The sequence below is a fragment of the Gorilla gorilla genome, chromosome 7, assembly GCF_029281585.2.
Source record: "Gorilla gorilla gorilla isolate KB3781 chromosome 7, NHGRI_mGorGor1-v2.1_pri, whole genome shotgun sequence".
In the NCBI taxonomy this organism is placed as follows: domain Eukaryota; kingdom Metazoa; phylum Chordata; class Mammalia; order Primates; family Hominidae; genus Gorilla; species Gorilla gorilla.
This window is the reverse complement of record NC_073231.2, coordinates 88,819,758-88,840,653: the sequence shown is the minus strand read 5'-3', so window position 1 is coordinate 88,840,653 and position 20,896 is coordinate 88,819,758. Positions and strand designations below refer to the sequence as shown.

The 20,896-nt window shown below is 37.1% G+C and overlaps 1 protein-coding gene across 7 annotated transcripts in view; it reads left to right on the top strand.

The window, feature by feature from the left end:
• Positions 1 to 20,896, top strand: part of NRG1 (neuregulin 1) — a 220,112-nt gene that overhangs the window by 28,382 nt on the left and 170,834 nt on the right. For all 7 annotated transcript variants that reach the window (XM_019032755.4, XM_019032753.4, XM_055349438.2 and 4 more), the window contains exon 2: positions 19,260 to 19,437. In XM_019032755.4, coding sequence (XP_018888300.1) covers positions 19,260 to 19,437 — 178 coding nt within the window. The remainder of the gene's footprint in view (positions 1 to 19,259; positions 19,438 to 20,896) is intronic.

Below are 20,896 nucleotides of genomic sequence, written 5' to 3'. Positions count from 1 at the left end.
TTTTACTGGAAAGACTTTATGGGGTGGACATTAACTCTGTAAATGCCGTATAACTTTTGGAGAGGGCTGCCCCTGGCACAGTGTAATATTTATGAGAAAGCTGTGCCCATACTAACCACCTGTATGAGAATCGCGTGCGATGCTTTTGTTTAAAAGGCAGATTCTTTTTTTCCCTATATTTTTCTCTTTTTAAAAAAATAATTTCGACTTATATTTTATATTTATATTATTTTAAAAAATAATTTCAACTTATATTTTATATTCAACCTACGTATGCAAGTTTGTTATATGAGTGATATTGCGTGGTGCTGAGGTTTAGGGTACGAATGATCCCATCACCCAGATACTGAGCATAGTACCCAATAGTTGGTTTTTCAACTCCTGTTCCCTCCTTCCTTCCCTGCTCTAGTAGTCCCCAGTGTCTGTTTTTGCCATCTTTATGTCTATGAGTATTTGATGTTTAGCTCCTACTTATAAGTGAGAGCATGGAGTATTTGGTTTTCTGTTCCTGGATTAATTCGCTTAGGATAATGGCCTCCAGCTGCATCCCTGTTGCTACACAGGATGCAGTTTCATTCCTTTTTATGGCTACATGATATTCCACAGTGTGTATATACTACATTTCCTCAATGCAGTCCACCACTGATGGGCACCTAGGTTGATTCCATGTAAAAGAGCATATTGTTAGGCTTTTCTCTGAATTACTGAATCAGAGTCTTTCAATGGGTTCCATGAATATTTCATATTCATTTTAGTAAACTTGCTCAAGTGACTTATGTATACAGTTATAGGTTTGGGAACCTCTGGCCTGGGGAAGTTGTCTGCAACACCACTGACAGGTCCCTGTCCTGCCATAGACATTTCTGCTGTAACTCCATGCTTGCATTTTTTGGGAAAAACAAAGCAAGACAAAACAAAACTCATTTTGCAAAATGACACACAAAATAAAGAGGCTTCTGGAAAAAGTAGGGCTAGGTGAAGAGAATTCACAACTTACGAAACTATAAACTGAACACCAGCAAGAATAACAATGAACCTAATAAAAAACTAGCATAGTTACGGCTCTAACAACATTTATTCTCAACAACTTAGTTGAATCGTTGTACCCTTAAACCTTAACACTTTTTTTTTTTCGAGACCTTGGTTCTTGAGGACATTTTCTTCTAGCAGAAATCAGTATTAACTTCTTTATCCATCTCTCTCTTTTTTTAAAACTGTTATGTACCATCATTATAGTACTTCTTACAAAAATGAGGAGCTGTCTTTGTAACTTCATCTGTGCCATCAGCTTTTCCGGATAGTTTAACATAAAAGGAAGATGAAGTGGTTCTGGAAGCAAGAAAACCAGCCACCACTTGCAGTAAGGAAGGCAGGTCTATGGGCCTATTAGCTCATGGAGGTTTTTGTTTGCTTGTTTGTTTGTTTTTGAGATGGAGTCTCACACAGTCGCGTGGTCTGGAGTGCGGTGGCTCCATCTGAGCTCACGGCAACCTCTCCCTCCCAGGTTCAAGCGATTCTCTAGCCTCAGCCTCCTGAGTAGCTGGGATTACAGGCACCTGCCACCACGCCCGGCTAATTTTTTGTATTTTTAGTAGAGACAAGATTTCAGTATGTTGGCCAGGCTGGTCTGGAATGCCTGACCTCGTGATCCACCCGCCTCGGCCTTCCAAAGTGCTGAGATCACAGGCATGAGCCACCGTGCCCGGCCAGATCTTTTTAAATAAGATCTTCATGTGTTATAATACTAAGGTTGTCTCTTTAATCACAAAAAGCCAGTCCTTTATTGCTTCAGATTGTTCATGTGCTGATATCATATGTCTATTGAGGTCTGACTTACTACATTAACACACGCTGGCAGAACCACTGCAGACATTCTCTGTCCTCCTTTTTTTTTTTTTTTTTTTTGTCACTAACATGATAAAATTCTTAAGGGTTTGAATTCTCAGAGGTACTGTCTGATGGTTAAATCACAGAGGTCCACTGCATTGCTGATAGATTTTTTTTCCCCACAGTGTTGACAATACAATTGTTCAGGAATGGCCTTCATGACCATAAGGTTGGTTTGACCTAGGTTCTTAAGTGTGATGTCTCTATAGCTTTTAACTTATTTCAGGATGATTTCCCCCATTGCAAATAGATAATTGTTCAATAGATTTGCTGCAGACTTTTGGACCTGATCTATAATTTTCCCTTGGGATATGTAAGATATTTGAGGTACACCAAAGTAATTCAAGAAATATCTTTCTGTAGAGCTAGAGTTTAAACAGGAAGTATGTCATAGAACTATGGTGTGTACTTCCCAAGTGAGGGATTTCATTAGACCTTGACTTAGAATTGAATGTAATGTTAATCTGTAAAGGCTTGTTGTGAGGGTTTTGCTTAAATTTTTAGGTTTATTAAATTTTTAGGTTTATTAAAATTCCTAAATGATGATGTTTTTATCAGCAAAGACAAAAATACTGCTACTTAAGTAGTAGTCACTAGAAAAATAATTTATTTTGTTTTGTTACCTTAACTGTCAGATTTAAGCACATTCCTACCAATATTTGGGTTTGGGCTCTGAAACCCAAAGCTTTTGAAAGCCTTGGAGAATTTTGTAGAAGTTCTTTCTTCTGTCTTTTTTTTTTTTTTTTTTTTGTATACTATTGCCACTGGAATGCAAGCATTCATAAATTATGTTTAAATATAAAAATTAGGTCGGTAACTCTCTGCTCGTGGATTCCTAAAACACAATGTACAAAAACCCAGAATAGGTCTTCGTGGCTCACTTTAGAGTGTAACAGCACTGGGAGGTGATCTGACTTTTCATTTTACACGCAAGAAACTGAGGCTGGAGAGAAAGAAAGGTTGTCTGGGTCACAACTGTTGAGGTCAGCCTCTGGGATTGAACTTCATTTCCTGAATTCCTCATGGTTTTCCACCTCCATTCCTCAGCTTCTGTGATCCCTTTGGTGTGGGGCTGTTTCTTGAACCTTGAATAGGAGGGTATGGAGGTGAAGTGACATGTGAGCTAATTCTTCTACCTCACTCTGGTTTATCTATTTTTATGTACTAAGGTCCTGTGTATTAATTAATGAGATGAGTTCCGCAGTTGCTAATATTAGAAAATCAACACAATTGATTTCTCCTTGGGAACTGTATTAGTTTTCTATTGCTCCTGTAACAAATTACCACAAACTTTGAGGCTTAAAGCAACATGAGTTCATGAATTTATTATCTTAGAGTTTTAAATGTTAGAATTCTGTGAGGAGTGTCACTGGGCTAAAATTGAAGTGTTGGCAGGGCTGCAGGAGGCTCTAGGAGATAAATCATTTTCTTGCCTTTTTCGGCTTCTAGAGGGGCTTCCCTTCCTCTTACTTCCAAGCCAACAACATGACATCTCTGACTATTCCTCTTTAACTGCACCAAGGGAAGATAATCTCCTTTTAAAGATTCACACCATTAGATTGGGTGAACCTGGATAATATAGTCAGCCCTTCCTATGTGTGAGTTTTGTAGCTGCTGATAAGGAGGTCATCTGTAAGCAACTTGAACATCTATGGATTTTGGTATCTGCAGGGGATCCTGGAGCCAATCCCCCACAGTTAGTGAGGAATGACCATATAGCATAATTTCCCCATGTTAGTATCCTTAATCTCAAGGTCTCAATCACATCTGTGAAGTCCCTTTTGCTGTGTAAGGTAACATATTCACAGGTTCTGGGGATCAGGATTTAGGATCTTTGGGAGCCATTATTCTGCCTGCTACAGGAATGAATTTCTTTCCACTTGTCTCAACTCTAAGTGGGCAGTTATTTAAAAACTTTGTATTAATTTAGAGAGCTTCATAAACTGCTAAAATTTTCTGAGAACCTAAGTGATAATATAAGAAGAATAGCTACCAACATTTGTTGAGTGCTTGCAATGTGACACACACTGACTGCTATGTGCTTTAATCGCAGTATCTTATCTAATCATTTTAGTAGCCCTATGAGATAGGTTCTATTTCATTTACATTTTAGAAAATGTAAAATTAGGCTTAGAGAATTTAAATAATTTGTCCAAGGTCAAACAACTAGCATATGGGAGACTAAGACTTGAAATTGGGTTTGTCTGACCCAGGCTTTTAATCAGCATATTGCACTATTTATATTTAGCCCTGAAGTGGTAAAATTGTAACATAGTATAATGCAGTACTGAGAATATAATATATTAGTAATTTTTAATAAATAAGTGTTTTAGTAAGGAAAATAAGTTGTTATTAGGAATAAACACTTTCCAAATGACATAGTACCCATTGAGCAGTGTTCAACTGATTAATATTAGTTGGTTATATACTGATTTAGTGATCAGTTCTCAAAGCCTCAATTTAAATAGAAAAGGAGTTATGTGGAATTTAAGTGGAAAGGATATAGCTACTTTAACAATTTTTTGTGCTCTCAGATTGTAAAGAGGAAGGATTTTACAAATAAATTGCTTGTGAAAGAAATTTAATTGGTTAATAAAGTCTCTATCTCTTGCCCCCTAACCAGAATGTCAACTCCAGGAGAACAAGGATCTTGGTTTTCATATTCAATTCTATATGTCCAGTACTTAAAACAGTGAGAGCAATGTAACTGATGCACAATAATATTTGTTGAATGAATGGGTACTGACAAATTCCTAAGGGAATGAAGCCAGTTATCTACATGAATAAGGCAGGATCTAGATACTAGATGGATGCCAGAAGAAGAAAATAGAGCGTTCTAATGTGTTTGGCTAGGAACAGACCATATCATGGGCTAATAAGATAGAGTAATAAAGGTAGTGATAACCCTGATAAATTCAATAAGTTTTTACATAAATCCTGTGCATTAAACTAGTAGCTCACTTGATATGGAGTGTTTGAATCACAGATTGACTTTGCTCATTCGTTCTTCCATTCAGTAAACATTACTGAGCACTGTGCTAGTTATTAGGATAAAAGATGCATTAAAAGAATAAAGCCCCTAACTTCCAGGAGCCTCTGTCTCCTAAGTGAAACAAACACATGTAAAGATAAAATACCTTATATTAAATGGAATAATAATGGTTTTATAGAAACATGGAAGAGGGATACTTAACTTATTATTCAAAAGAGACACTTATTCAAAAGACATAAATTGAGTTTAGTCATCTTGAGTTTTAGAAGAAATAATTTTTGATTTATGGAGGGATTGCAAATATAGGACAGAGAGTTCTCCTATACTCTTTATTCAGCTCGTTTAATAATACATAGCTTTGCTATATTGATCAAAACTAAGAAATTAACATTGGTACAATACTATTAGCTAAACTGCAGACCTTACTTGGATTGCACCATCTTACAGCCTTTTGTGCTAAAGGGAAATTGTGTATGAAAGTGCTTTGTAAACAGTAGGCTAAATAGTGGTAGTCTAAGAAGTGCCATCTGGTGAGCCCAGGGTAGGTCACTGAGGGTGAAAGTTGCATTCTCTGAAGGGAGCTTTAAATAATCTAACCATGAACTCTATTTTATTTTATTTTATTTTATTTTATTTTATTTTATTTTATTTTATTTTATTTCACTTTTATTTTGTTTTGTTTTGTTTTGTTTTATTTATTTTTGAGACAGGGTCTTGCTCTGTCACCCAGACTGGAGTACAGTGGCATGGTTTCAGTTCACTGAAGCCTAAACCTCCTGGGCTCAAGTGATCTGCCCATCTCAGCCTCCGGAGTAGCTGGGACTATAGGCACATGCCACCACACCTGGCTAATTTTTGTATTTTTTGTAAAGATGATGTTTTACCATGTTGCCCAGACTGGTCTCAAACTCCTGGGCTCAAGTGATCTGCCTACCTCAGCCTCCCAAAGGGCTGGGATTACAGGCGTGAGACACGGCGCCCAGCCTGAGCTCTCTATATTTTAATTTCCTTTAATAACATGATCAGTTCCACCCATGGATTTAATTAATTCCTTATGAGTTCACTATTAAAATAAAATGAGCGGTTATTGATGCTTATTGTGTGTGTGACAGTATTCTATTCAAAGTATGGGATACAGTTCTTTGATTCTCTCACTCCGTCCTGTGGAAGGTAAACTTACCGTGCAGATGGAGGATGAAGTTCACCTAGGTAATAGATGGACTTGGCCAAGCCACGAGACTTTAGGTGGGAAAACTGGAATCAGAACCTGAGCCAACCTGACTTCAAAGCCCAAGTTTTCTCCTTTGTGTTGTCTCCTGAGTCATTTTCCTGTATAGCCCCGCTGAATAAGCATTTTCCAAATTATATTTTGTATTGTGCAAAACTTCACTTCCTTTTTTATTCGAAGACTATGTATTTCATGCTTCAAGGTTTTCGGAGCACTGCAGTATTCTGCAAATTCTCAAAAAATGCTTTTGCTCTTTCTAAGACTTCATGACTTTAAAGAACAGTTACTTTCTTCCTGGCCTTCCTGGTATCAGTCTGTATGATTCTATAATGTTTAGTGTATTCCTTTATATTGGCTGCCCTTTCCTTTGAGCATTTCGGTAACTTTTCTTGATAGTTTCCAGCTACTTTTTTTTTCTTTTTGTCTCTCAAGAATGACCAAAAGTATATGTAGTTTTTCAGATATTTGTTATGTAATTTCGTGCCATCTAGATTTATATAACCTAACATTTTCTGGCTTTTTAAAAATATTTATAGATGGTGGTGGTTAAATCAGAGTTAATAATATTAATTTTTAAAATATGCAAAATGCTTTTATTGCTCTTTTTAATTAGGTTTTTACAACTGTATTGAAATAGGTGTGGCAGGTGCTATTTCCCCTCCTTTTTCTGCTCAAGATGATTGAGATTCAGAGTAATTTTGTGACTGCTTCATCCTGCAGACCAAACAAGTACTTTACCTAAGTTTCCTGTCTCCATTCTTTTTGATAGGGTCTATCAAGCTTGTGGCAAAAGCTCAAGATGTTATGTGTAGAGTTCAGTAATTTAAATTCATGGACTTATAAACTATTAACAAAGAATCTAATTAACCTTCTTTCTAAGTAAAAACAAACAAAACAAAAGATACTTCTAGTGGAGTGCCAGTGTCTTTAGGGATTCATGGGGAATTAATTAAATTCATGGTTGGTACTGATCGTGTTATTAAAGGAAATTAAAATCTAGAGAGCTCATGGTTAAATTGTTTAAAGCTCCCTTCAGATAATGCAAATTTCACCATCAATGCCCTACCCTGGGCTCACCCAGAAGGCATTTCTTAGACTACCACTATTTAGCCTACTGTTTACAAAGTACTTTCATACATGATCTCATTGTTCAGCACGAAAAAAGCTATACACAAGATGGTGCAATCCAAGTAAGGTCTCCAGTGTAGCTAATAGTAGGGTAAGGAAAACGATATGTTGACATGCTAAGTGAGCTTCATTTTGACTTCTTTCGTGTAACATGTTTGAGTCTTTGTGCTGAGAAAATTGTATTACATTCTGGGAGTCAGTGGGTTGTGTCAGAATGTATGGGAAGCAGCTCACTTTCACTTTCAAAAGATTCTTTAAGGAATTTATGCTTTATGTAAAATAGGGGAGACTACACATTTGGACTCTTTCTTACTGGGATTTCTTTTTGTGTGTTTTATGAGACCAAAGGGCACTGACTTCCATCATACAGTTTGACTTTGGAGGACAGTATGGGAAAGTGCAGCAGCCTTATAGTTATAGTGGCCACAGAATGTAGTCACAGAATAATGTAGCACCAAGTTTCTTACTGTCAACAATCTGTTTAATTTGATTTTGGTTATTTTCCACCTCTTCAGCAAATTCATGTCACTGGGAACCTTAAGATAAGGAATTTGCCTTCCCTGATCTTTCCTGTGGGGTAGAAGTAAAATGATAAGAATTCAATTGTTAGGTTGTCCATGGACCTGCTTAAGAGTGCAAGGAGGTTTTAAAGGTCCTTAGAAAGTCAAATGTGGACCCTGCTGAAGAAGGGATGCAATGTTGCTTACTTCAAACTGTAGTGAACAGAGAAGAGAGAAATTTAACTTTGATATTGTAGGCCTCAACGAGTAAAGAAGGCTTTCAATCCTGGCAGGTACTAAGGTTTTAGTATCATTCTCTTTAATGAGTCATCTGTGGACAAAAATGAAAAAATCAGAAAGCCATAATTACTAAGAAAGGAGATCTGACTAAATAACAAAGAAACAGATTTTAGAAGTCCTGAAAGGACACATTTGTTTCAGAATTAGCTCTGCTAAAATTTTTCTTTTTCACAGAAGGAATAAGTTTTAAATGGCTATGTGAAAAATAGATTATAGGGAACTAATGTTCTTAGATCATGAATCAGGGACTTTGTTCATTTATACGCACTGCTTGAAAGTTTTCACATAGTTATCATTGTTTAAAACTAATTATAATCAATTGCTAACTCATCTTACCTGGGAATTTATTTAGTTTAGAACACGTAAGTAAATTTCTTTAAATAAAAAAGAGAATTTTAGTGGCATGAATTAAATGTAATTCAACTTGAGCAAAGAAGAAATGGTTATAAAGACAAATATTAACATATCAAAATCATGTTAATGTGCTAACTTTACGTAAGCAATAAACACAGCAGAACAGAAAAAAACTTGACAATAAGAAAATAAGTAAATATATATTTAATTTTTAGTAACTAGATGTTTCTCAATTTTTCTGTTTAACATTTTGGAAGTGAATATGGCTGGTATGTATAACACATAAGAAAAAAATCCTGTTTTATGACAGTGGAAAAAATCATATTTATAAGCTTATGTCATGTGAACTTTGCTACACATCAATTAGGTAAAACTGTACTGGATCCATTTTAACCCTGTGAGTTGATTGCCTTCAGTGAAGCTTGCTGGACATCTTTATGTCCGAGAGTGAGATGTTCTTATAATTAGGGGCAGCTGTGGTGACAGAATCAATTAGGCAGGCCTGCTGAACACTTACCTTCCAGCTGCTGGCCGCGGCGCAGTGATTTGCTCCAGCATTCATTGTCACGGTGTATTGCCTTTACACCTCGAAAGAACAACATTAATCCATTAAGCCACTTTTGTTGCTGTATCCTCACGTGGGGGTTATCACATCGCAGTGAACACAGGAGTGAGATACAGCACTGTTCACCCTTGTGGCATTTGGCATATGACAGATAGACAGCTGCATAGTTCAAAAGAATTATTTTAACACCAATCACAAGTATTGCCTTGTTTTATTTCCCCATCAATTATCCAAGTAGCTCAGAAAATTCAGCAATTTTGCATATCTACTGTATTTCTCAGACTGTCTTTTGCACATGGAATAAGTGCAGAAATAATGTCATGTGGTGTATCCCAGGTTTTGTGAGGAAAATATGGACCCTATTGATAGATCAATAAATAAAATCTTTAGCACATTGTCTGGTAGTTAAGAGCCAGGGCTCTGGAGTCAAACTTCCTGGGTTCAGATACTGACTTGATAGTATACCAGCCGTGTGACTATAGACAGGTTACTTTACCTCTCTGTTTCTGTTTCTTCATCTGTAAGTTGGTGATAATGGCAGTAATACATATCTCCTGGAGTTATCATAAAACTTAAAAACGTTAATGAGCGTAAAGCTCTTAGAACAATGCCTGGCACATAGTAGGTACTCAATAAGTATCAGCTATTATTATTCAAAGGTGTTTATTGTTGAAAGTACTATATATATATAATGTATATATGTATACATTACATACTACTATATATACTGTATATAAATATACTGTAAATAAAAAGGACTTTATTTAACTTCATCTCATAGGCTTTGAAAATATATTATAGTTGTTTTAAGATTTTTATCTTTAGTCCCTAACTGTGAAGTATAGGGCAAGGAACTGTATAGAAAAGAGAGATTGCTAATTTCAATAAATAACTAATTTAAATTATCAGGGTGAAAAATTATCTCACCTAATAAACCTGCATTCATTTTCCCTTGTAGAATTTTACAGTATTGTAAATTTCTCACAGACAAATGTGGAGAGGTGATTTGGTTTACATAGCTCATTATAAGAACAAAAAAATTTACTGTAGTGGCTATGAAATGGAGTGATCTTTCCCAGATTTTTAATCTACTGTCCTTCTCTCTGTTTTCTGCCTCCACTTCAAACTTTGTAGAAAAACTAGGTATGGTAAAAAGTCCTAGGTTTAAGTTTTGGTTCTGCAACTTGTTAGACTTACGACATTAAGTTCCCCTATCAGTTTCCATCTCCTCACCTGTAAATGGAAACAATCATTATGTACCTTACATGAAATACACACCAGAACTGTTGCAGATGAAAGGAGATTTGACCAAATAGTAATTTTGCGGATATGTAGTGACAACAAGGCACATTAACAGTTAAGGGAGCAAACCAGCGTCTTGTAGACCATGGTCAATCAATGGAGAAGAGCAACTTTGACTTGAGGGCATAGGAGGTATGGTGGCTGACACTTATAATCCCAGCACTTTGGGAGGCTAAAGCAAGAGGATTCCTTGAAGAGGATTGCTTGAAGTGTTTGAGACCAGCCTGGGCAACATGAATCTCTGTATACAACAAAACAAAAAGCCCAGCGTGGTGGTGTGTGCCTGTGCCTGTGGTCCCAGCTATGTGAGAGGCTAAGGCAGGAGGATCACTTGAGCTTAAGATTCTGAGGCTGCAGTAAGCTGTGATCACATAACACCACTGCATTCTAGCCTGGGTGACAGAGTGAGACTCTGCCGCCAAAAAAAAAAAAAAAAAAAAAAAAAATTAAAGCAGAGAAGGTAATGTGCTTTTCTTGCAATAATACAAGAACCGTCTGACCACTCTGCCTAGACTCTGAAATTAGGTGAAATAAATGAGCTAGCAAGGAACATGACCAGGGTCTCGGCTGAGGCAGGGTCCAGTTTGAGAGTCCTCCAACAGTGATGGCCAGATAAGAGAAATACAGAACATGAAAACTTCAAAGTAAAGATAATACGACTTACTTGACAATTTTCCAGTTAGATTTACATGTCATTTTTGTTAGTGTCTGATGGCAGAGCGGCATAAGAGTCCTAGCCCAGTGGCATGCAGAACACAAACAATGTCACAGGGTCCCACGATTCCAAATAATAAAAAGTCATAGAGAAGATAGATGGGGCCTCTGGAATCATTTTGTACCTGGGTTTCTTCTTTGTCAGCGTCTTCCAGATTCTTCCTCATCCTTTCAGCAGACACTTGAAGTCCTACTTTGGGTTAGGAGAGCCTGAGATCCTGTATATCTTCCATTCAATAAATTTAGAAATTTTGATGTTTAGGTATAGTATCAATCCAAATGGACACATACACACTCAGGCAATAGCCTAACCCTCCAAATAGAGACTGTGACCCCCTGCTATTAACTCGCTGACCCTTGTTTGATTTGGTAGGGATAAATTCCTTGAATGGCCCTCTGTTTGTACATGTGGGTTTTTTTTGTTTTGTTTTGTTTTGTTTTTTGAGATGGACTCTTGCCCTGTCACTCAGGCTGGAGTGCAGTGGTGTGCCCACTGCAATCTCTGCCTCCACAGTTCAAATGATTCTCGTGCCTTGGCCTCTCTAGTAACTGGGATTACAGATGTGTGCCATGCTTGGCTAATTTTTGTATTTTTAGTAGAGATGGGATTTCACCATGTTGGTCAGGCTGGCCTTGAACTTTTGATCTCAAGTGATCCATCTGCCTCGGCCTCCCAAAGAGCTGGGATTGCAGGTGTGAGCCACCAGCACCCAGCCCTCTACATGTTTTTTAAGTGCAGTCAGTTGAGTATGGTTTTCAGATGGAGAATCTGATTAATCATCTTCAATGACCTTAGCATAAGCATTCTATTTAACTGAGCTGATTGTGGCTCATACCCTCAAATCAAATATCTTAAAGAATCATACTGTTTCAGTCATTGTGTAGCAGTTAATTGTGAGAAGTGAAACTTGGAGGACATCCATATGTAAAATCCCCCACCAAAGGAAACCAATATGTTTGGGAAATCAAAATGAAGCACTAGTAAGAAGCCAACTCTGGCTGTAGTGGCACCACTATGATGAGTGTTAGAAGTAAAATGCTGAAATACTGCCCCCAATTTTATTCTTTTATGTTGTATAATGACACGTTCTATGCATGTGATGTGCTTGCAAACAAATTATTCAGTAGTTCATATACACATCGTTGGATTACATAAGGAGTTGGACATGGAACTGCTAGAATGGAATTTCCAGAGTCCAGCCATCTTAACCCTACTTTGAAGCCTATTCCCAGTGTGTTTACTGGTTGGATTTAGTTTGCTGCCAGTGGTAAAGAGAGTCAGCTTGAGAATATATTATAACAAAATACTGAATTTTATGGCAACTTTTATTTCAAATGAAGGTGCCATCCTCCTTCCTCAGTAGTCAGGGACAAATAGCAACTCCATTCCAGCTCATAGGGAACCCTATTTAACTTGAATCAAGAACATTCTGTCTAAGCCTGATTCAGCTAGAGCACAGGGCGGGGTGAGCACAACATCACCACAGGTGGCAACAAATAATGATCTTGTTGGACGATTCAGGATATAACTCAACATCATCCACTGCGTCAGTAGCAGGGCATTAAAACCTAGCTGCATTCCGAAATACCGTTACCACTAGAATGTGCTGCCTTTTACACAGCTATATTTACACATTTGATAAGACAGATTTTCCCTTTTATAGCCAAATTTGTGAGTGCAGCTCAGAAGAGAAGACCAGATGGAAGAGCACAAAGTTTATCCACTCTGTTACAGGACTGTAATCAACTTTGTGAGATAGTACAAGGAGGGAGAAATATGGCTGGGGGAGTTTTGGAGACTCTCCATAGTAATTTATCTACTTCTAACATGACTATTAACAAAAGGACATCCTGCATAGAGGACTGATTAATGGTATTCGTGTGGCTTTCATTAGCTAACATAATTGTCAGTCACCGGTTGTCACTGTGGGATCTGCACATATGTGATGGTGGGCTTTTTACACATTTATGCAGGGAAGACTTAGCTGGGATCATAGCTGAAAGCTCATTGTTACTTGATAATATTTTGCAGGTTTCCTGTGTAATTTGTTCAATGTGTTGAGGCTCTTCAGATTAGCTGCACAAACGTGGAGAGTAAAGATATGAGCTAGCTTTGCATTGTCAGATCCTTCATAGACCAGAAATAACAACTTATCTAGTGTCACATGCCATCAGCATATCTCTGCAGCAGACACATGCTAAAATTTGTTTCCTGTTCTTAACAATACAGTACAATATTTGATATAGCTGCAGGAATAATATTTGAAAAATAAGGGCACAGTAGATGATTAAAACAAGAGGATTGCTTAGATGAATGAGGTTTTTTTTTGGAAATTTATTTTGCCCTTACCACAAGTATTTTTTCACCCATTAAATTATTGGAATAAAGGAACATGTTGCATTGAGTTTTTGTGGTGGTCAGAATATGAAATATAAGTATTTTTGGATTACAACCACATTTTTTTCCCTAAATTGTGTGACATAGCAAATAGGAAAAGCAGAACACAAAAGTAGACTTTGGAAGTATACTTTGTATACCTGCATGTTTTGAGTTAGTCAGAGGAGTATATTTGTGATCTTTTAAAATATTTGAAAACACTTAAAGCCTGTAAAAAGAAGTATTCAAAAGAAGCTCCTGTGAAATGTGTGGCATTGCTCTGACAGCATTTGCATGTCTGTTTTAAAAGGCTGTTCTTTGCACTGGACTGTCTGCCTCTGTTGATGCATTTCTAAGGATGTGGATATGTTTATATTAATGTCAAGCAAGTTTGAAATAGATTTAGGCACAGACTGCTTAAAACTTGCTCTGTTATTAAATTGTTTCAGGGTGTGGAACTACCGCCTCTCTAGAAACACATAGAAAGCAAAATTATGAACTGCGGTAGACCAAATACAATTAAATCGTGCTTAAGATTCTCGGAACACCTCCTGCATTTGAAGCATTAACTTAGCCTTGAGCTTGCCTTCAACCAATTTTTAATTAACAGACCTTTTATGCTTAGATAAGACTTTCAAGACAAGTAAAAATTTTTTTGCACTTTTAAAATTCGAGTACTTAGTTAACAAGAATTGACCCTAAGTTTAGGAACTACCATTGGCCTTATAAAGTTATTCCTGGGTATTAGAAGATACTTGGTGAATAGGTTTTATTTCAGTGAAATAAATGATATTGTTTCATGTGAGTAAACCATATGCCTGAGAAACACGTGTACATTGAAAATGAATTCTATTAACAGATAGCTATTTATATAATCTCTGACAAAAGAAAATTTACTCTGTTGAAAATTGACTCATTATGGATAGATGAAAAAAAATCATACAAACCACATGGGCTCAAATAGTTTGCACTTTTATAAGAATCTGTGAAATATTCAGGGCTATTCCAGTAGTCCTGGAAGACAAAAAGTTTGAAATAATATCCATAAAGACAAAAAAAGGTTTAAAATTTTTGCCCTGTGTCCTTGATACTTGAATTTGAGCTCTGCCCTGAGTGAGTGAGAAACTTTGTATAGTCCTTGTCTAGAAGGTACCACTGACAGCAGAACATCCATAGGTCAAGGATGCAATTGTGCAGCTCTGTTGGTAGTACACAGATGTGTTTCTTCACTTACGCTATGGAGGATTTTGAGTTATCTTAACTTAAGAGAGCTGTTTTCTGAAAAGCTGGATATCCTCATGTCATAGAAGTTACCCCAGAAGGACGCAGCAGGCACATTATTACACCTGGACTTCTAGGGATGCAAAGTTAGAGTAGCCATGAGCTTTTCCACATCTGATGATTTTGGAACTATGTGCAAGAGAGAGAAATTCAGGCTGGTCACTAGAGGTATCCTTGAACCGCAAACATCGAGAAATGTTCATACATCAGGGTCAGCTTAAGAGGGGATATTTTAGCTAAGAAGGACCTTGGATCTGAAGGTCTCTGCCTCATTGCATTGTAGATCATCTCGTAAGGCAAGGAATGTACCACTCTGCATATGGACCCCAAAAGGAAAGGAGAAGTGTTGACCTGCCCAATGAGTGATTGGTTTCCTTCCATCAAAAGACCATAGTGGGGTTGGAGCCCTGAAGTCACGATTGTGAGGATGAACCATATGAGCATTTCAGTGCAATACCGCTTGCAGAATTTAAATGATTTAAATGAATGTAATGTTATTATTAATTAAATTTAACTTATAAATTATTAACTCAAATATTTACAAGAATTTCTTTCGTGACTACAAATTAACCAAGAGTTTAAAAATACTTAATGACATGAACATAAAGAAGAAACCTCCTTGAGAGCGGAGGGTGAGAAGAACGTGACGATTGAAAAACTACCAGTTGGGTACTATGCTTATTACTTGGACGATGAAATCATCTGTGCAGCAAACCCCTGCAACACTCAATTTACCCATATAAAAATCTGCACATGTACCCCCTGCAATAAAAGTTAAAAGGAAAAAAAGAAAAAAGAACAGACTAATGCACACACAGACACACATACACACGTGCGTATTTAATGAAGCCTAGGTCTTTTATCTAATGGCAGAAAGATCAGATGAGAAAGGCAGAAAATCAGAGACAGACCAAGGCTCCCGTTTTTTTTTTTCCTGTGTATGTGTTAGCATGTATATGTATAAATGTATTTCTGTTTGCTAAACCATCTAAAGTTTAGTTGAAGACATCATGACATTTCACCCCTAAATGCTTAAGCAGATATTATCTAAGAACAAGGATATTCCTTTGCGTAACCACAATGCAGTGCTCCTGCTTGAGAAATTTAACTTTGATACAATATTTTTATTCAGATTTCCCCAGTAGTCCCAATAATATCCTATATAGCTCTTTTTCCCTTGGAGCAGGATCCAATCAGTAGCTCCACATTAGATTGACTTGCCATGTCTCTTTAATCTCCTTTAATCTAGATCACATTTACAGTCTTCTTTTGTTATTTATGACATTGATTTTAAAGCCTACTTCAGTTGTTTTATAGAATATCTCTCATTTTGAATTTGTCATATTGTTTCCTCATGTTTGAAATCAAGACCCCCAATACAGAAATAAATAAACTAATGAAGACAGAAGGTGAAGAGGAAGGAGAGATGAGCTAGAGAGAGAAAAGAAGGAAAGAGAGGGGCAAACTGATTTTATGATAAAATGTTTATCAAAGTGGAAGAAAACAAAGTCTCCATAGATTTATGTTCAGACTATATTGATAAGCAAATATATGGAGTGATAAGTGGGGAAACATGGTCCTTAAAGAGAAGGTATCTGAAGTACAGTTGACACTCAGACAATGTAGGCATTAAGGGTGCCAATCCCCTGTGTGGCCAAAAATTTAAGTATAACTTTTGACCCCCCGAAAACCTAACCACTAATAGCAGCCTACTGTTGACTGGAAGTCTTATCGATAACACAAACAGTTGATTAATAAATATTTTTAACTTATATGAATTATATATGGTATTCTTATAATACAGTAACATAAAGAAAATATTACAAGGAAGAGAAAATATATTTATTCATCAGGTGAAAGTGGATCATTATAAAGGTCTTCATCCTTGTCATCTTCATGTTGAGTAGGCTGAGGAGGAAGAGGAAGAGGGGGGCATTGGTCTTGCTGTCTCAGGGGCAGCAGAGACAGAAGAAAATTCATGTATAAGGCATTTTGCTTAGAGGCAAGGGAATAAACCTTGGAAGTTCTGGTGTGTTCCCAAGTTAAATGTAAAATCCAGAGGGGTGAAGAATTCAAACTGTTATTTCAGTTTATAATAAATTAATGAGGCAATGTATTTTTTTAATATGTGTAAACCAGTTTTTTTTTTGGTGTCATGTAGCACCAGCAGATTTGTTTCTTTAAAACCCTTCACCAGGCCATTGGCTCACACCTGTAATCCCAACATTCTGGGAGGCCAAGGTAGGCAGATTGTTTGAGCCCAGAATGTGGAGACCAGCTTGTCTAACATGGCGAAACTCTGTCTCTACGAAAAATACAACAATTAGCCAGGGGTGGTATCATGTACTTCTGGTTCCAGTTACTCAGGAGGCTGAGGTGGGAGGATCACTTGAGCCCAATAGGTGAAGGTTGGAGTGAGCCATGATCATGCCACTGCACTCCAGCCTGTGCAACCGAGCAAGATCCTGTCTAAATAAATAAATAAATAAATAAATCCCTTCACCAGGCTCACAAAATTAAAAATGATCTTAAGGAGTTAACAGAAATATGTAGACACTATTTCAGATAACATGAGAATTTAGTCTGTTTTAAAAAACCTGCAAAACAGAGATTCATGAACCACATTTTAAAAAGACTTCTATGAAAGCTCTTCAGAAAAAAATATTTTCAAGCTGTCAAAAAAAAAAAAGAACCAGACAAAATAATCAGGTATCAAGGGCTAAGAACAGCTAAAACATGTTTTCTAATTTGCCAGTGTGTCAACTACATTAAATGGCTGCTTCTCCACCTCATCTCCCAGCCACCAAATAAATAATAAGGGGAATATGTAGCTGTAGGGGTACTGCTAAGAAATCACAGCATTCAAATGATTTTTTTCTGAAATTTATTGGAAACTTCGTATGTTCATTCTTGACATTTTTAGGATTTACTTGGCAAGGGCAGAATCGTAGAAAAACAAACAGAGTTCCCTGAGTAGGAAAGGTACTCCATTTCCTGTTCATGGTTAGGTGATCCTGATTACTGTCCTTGGAGTCTTGAGCCCCTTACCCAGTGAATAATTAGTTACGGAATCAGGGAGGTATAGACTCATTTGCCTGGGTTTGTTTTCTGGGAGTTTCTGTTTAACATTCCTGAACTGGAGCAGAAGTAGATTTTGTAGCTGGCTTTTCTGAGACTCAGGAAACAGAGTTGTTGAATTCTCAGGTTCTGTGACATTTGTTGATTATTAAGTGAAATTATGTGTGAGAGGAAATTTATTCATCTATGCTTTTAAGAAATGTCTATGATAAACAGAATTAGACATACTATATAGAATTGCATAACACACCACCACATGTCCGTATTACCCAGTTTCCACAGTTATCAGCTTCTTGGTAATTGTTTTTCACCTTTATGCCTATCCATTTCCCACCACCATATTATCTTGAAGCAAATCTTGGATATTGTAACATTTTATCTGCAAGTATTTTGGTACATATTTTTAAGCAGTCTTGCTTAAAATAAGAATGGTATGTAGGTGTTTAATGTATTCTCCAAGCTAATGCATAATTTAAGTACTCACAGTCTCTGTTGAGACTATTTAGATGCACTAAATCCAATCAAAGAGAGAATTTGTTGTGAGTAGTGGTCATCTGGAATGGTCCATTCATTGTGTATGGGATAGCAACTGTGTAGGTCCAGTCAAAGAGTGATAGTATCAGAGAATTTCTGTCTTGAAGAAAGGAGCCATTGTTAAGATTGATGGGTTTTCTGTGTTCTTTGGTCCCCTCTGATAGGATAGTGAAATGAGCCCTAGCTCTGAGTACCCACAAACTTTGTAACCATGGATAAAGTCAGCCGCTTACTTATCTCTGAAACTAAACTTCCCGATTTTAAAAATGGATGTGATGCTTCCTGCGCCTATTCACAGAACTGTGATACACTGTGATTTGGGATGTGAACACGCTTTAAAAATAATGGCCCGGTTACATATTCTCCTTTTTATTTATTTATTTTTTTTAATTTCTTTTTGAAACAGAATCTCACTCTGTTGCCCAGGCTGAAGTGCAGTGGTGGGATCATGGCTCACTGCAGCATTGACCTCCTGGGCTCAGGTGGTCTTTCCCCCTCAGCCTCCCAGGTAGCCGGGACTACAGGCACATGCCACCATGCCGAGCTAATTTTTGTATTTTCATAGAGATGGAGTTTCACCATGTTGCCCAAACTGGACTCCAACTTCTGAGGTCAAGTGATCCTCCTGCCTCAGCCTCCGTTAAGTTGGGGGATTACAGGCGTAAGCCACCGTGCCCGGCCTACATACGCTCCTTTAACACAGGCTTTTGGTTCTTGAAATTACCAACGTTCAGGATTCTTAATGGCATCAGAGAATATAAAGCTTGAAACTATCTAGAATTTTTTTAAGGAATAATTTTCTAATCTTGGTTCTCTGCTTCTGAGTATATTTTATTTGGGCATTTTATTTTTCTCCAAGATGAGATCCATTTTCGCTCATCCATTTTGAAATTGTTTTTCTCTCTGTTAATAAAACCTTTGGAATGGTGCCTTGATCAGGCTAACTCCAGATTAAATGTTTCTCTTTGAAAGATTGCCTGGTGATCAGAGTTGTTTTTCGTTCTCTTTTCTTCTTTTAGCCTTGCCTCCCCGATTGAAAGAGATGAAAAGCCAGGAATCGGCTGCAGGTTCCAAACTAGTCCTTCGGTGTGAAACCAGTTCTGAATACTCCTCTCTCAGATTCAAGTGGTTCAAGAATGGGAATGAATTGAATCGAAAAAACAAACCACAAAATATCAAGATACAAAAAAAGCCAGGGTAAGTATAATGCATAAAATAGTAGAGACTGCCCCCAGCAATAAGATAACATATAAATGTTATTTAGACCCTAATAAGTGAATTTACTATCAGAAACATAATAGATAATAAGTGAAAAGCTGTTTCATTATATAATGACAAAAAATCATGTTATCACATAGGCAGGAATTCTTGTGGTTCTTACATCTTATTGATGAAGGAAATAAAGGATGGCTGGAGAAAGAACTGTAGGAAGTAAGAAGAGATGGAAGGGAAGAAGGAAGAGAGCATTAGTGGTTGATGCTGTTATAGTAATAGATCCTAAAATTCAATTTCTTGGCCGGGACGGTGGCTCACAACTGTAATCCCAGCTCTTTGGGAGGCCGAGGAGGGCAGATCACCTGAAGTCAGGAGTTCGAGACCAGCCTGGCCAACATGGTGAAACCCTGTCTCTACTAAAAACACAAAAAGTAGCTGGGAGTGGTGGGCGCCTGTAATCCCAGCTACTTGGGAGGCTGAGGCAGGAGAATCACTTGAACCCGGGAGGTGGAGGTTGCAGTAAGCCAAGAGCACGCCACCGCACTGCAGCCTGGGCAACAGAGCGAGACTCCATCTCAAAAAAAAAAAAATGCAATTTCTTTAAAATAAGACAAATGCATATGATAATTTAGAGTACCAGTGCCTTACACAGTTAAAATCACAACTTCATTGTAAAGCTCAGTGAATACTTAGATTTATGGAAAGAATTGGAATGTATCCAGTTGAATTCAGACTATTTTTTAACAAGGGGTTAATGATATAATTTTATCTAATAAGAATTTTTAACTGACACTGCTGATAAAGCACATCATCACTCTAGCAGATTTTAAAATTAGGTAATCTTAGGTAGCAAGAATTTTACATGTTCCTACCCTCCCCGAGGAGGTCCATATTTGACAGGGCTTCATGTGATTCCTGTAACATCTTGGTTGATGCATTCTGTATCTACTCTAAAATGATACTCTGTTATCATCCCTACACTCTTCATTCTTATTTACTTCCTTACTTAAGAATCATTTCTTCTAATATCAAACTACATTTTGACATCAGAGAAGAGAAAAGTGGGTTAGATTTTTGCTTCTAAAGAGTCCTTTAATCAACGTGACATGTATAATAGTGGTTCCAAACTCAAAGATGACATTTTCTGCACTCATATCTCACAGGGTTCCAGTGAACCCCCAAGTATGGTAACAGAAGCAACAGAACAATCTCCTATACTTTGATTTTATAGGACATTAACCAGAAAGTTGTTACACATTCATGAGCAAAGTGATTACAATGAGAATTAAATTTAATCTTATCAAAGATTTTGCTCTGATGACTGTAATTTTTTTTCTAGTTTCTGTGGTTTTATTAGCTACATACTTTATTAACTACATGTTGACTCTAGTTATTGATCATGTCAGATAGATCTATAGCTTTGGAAGTATAATAAAGTGTA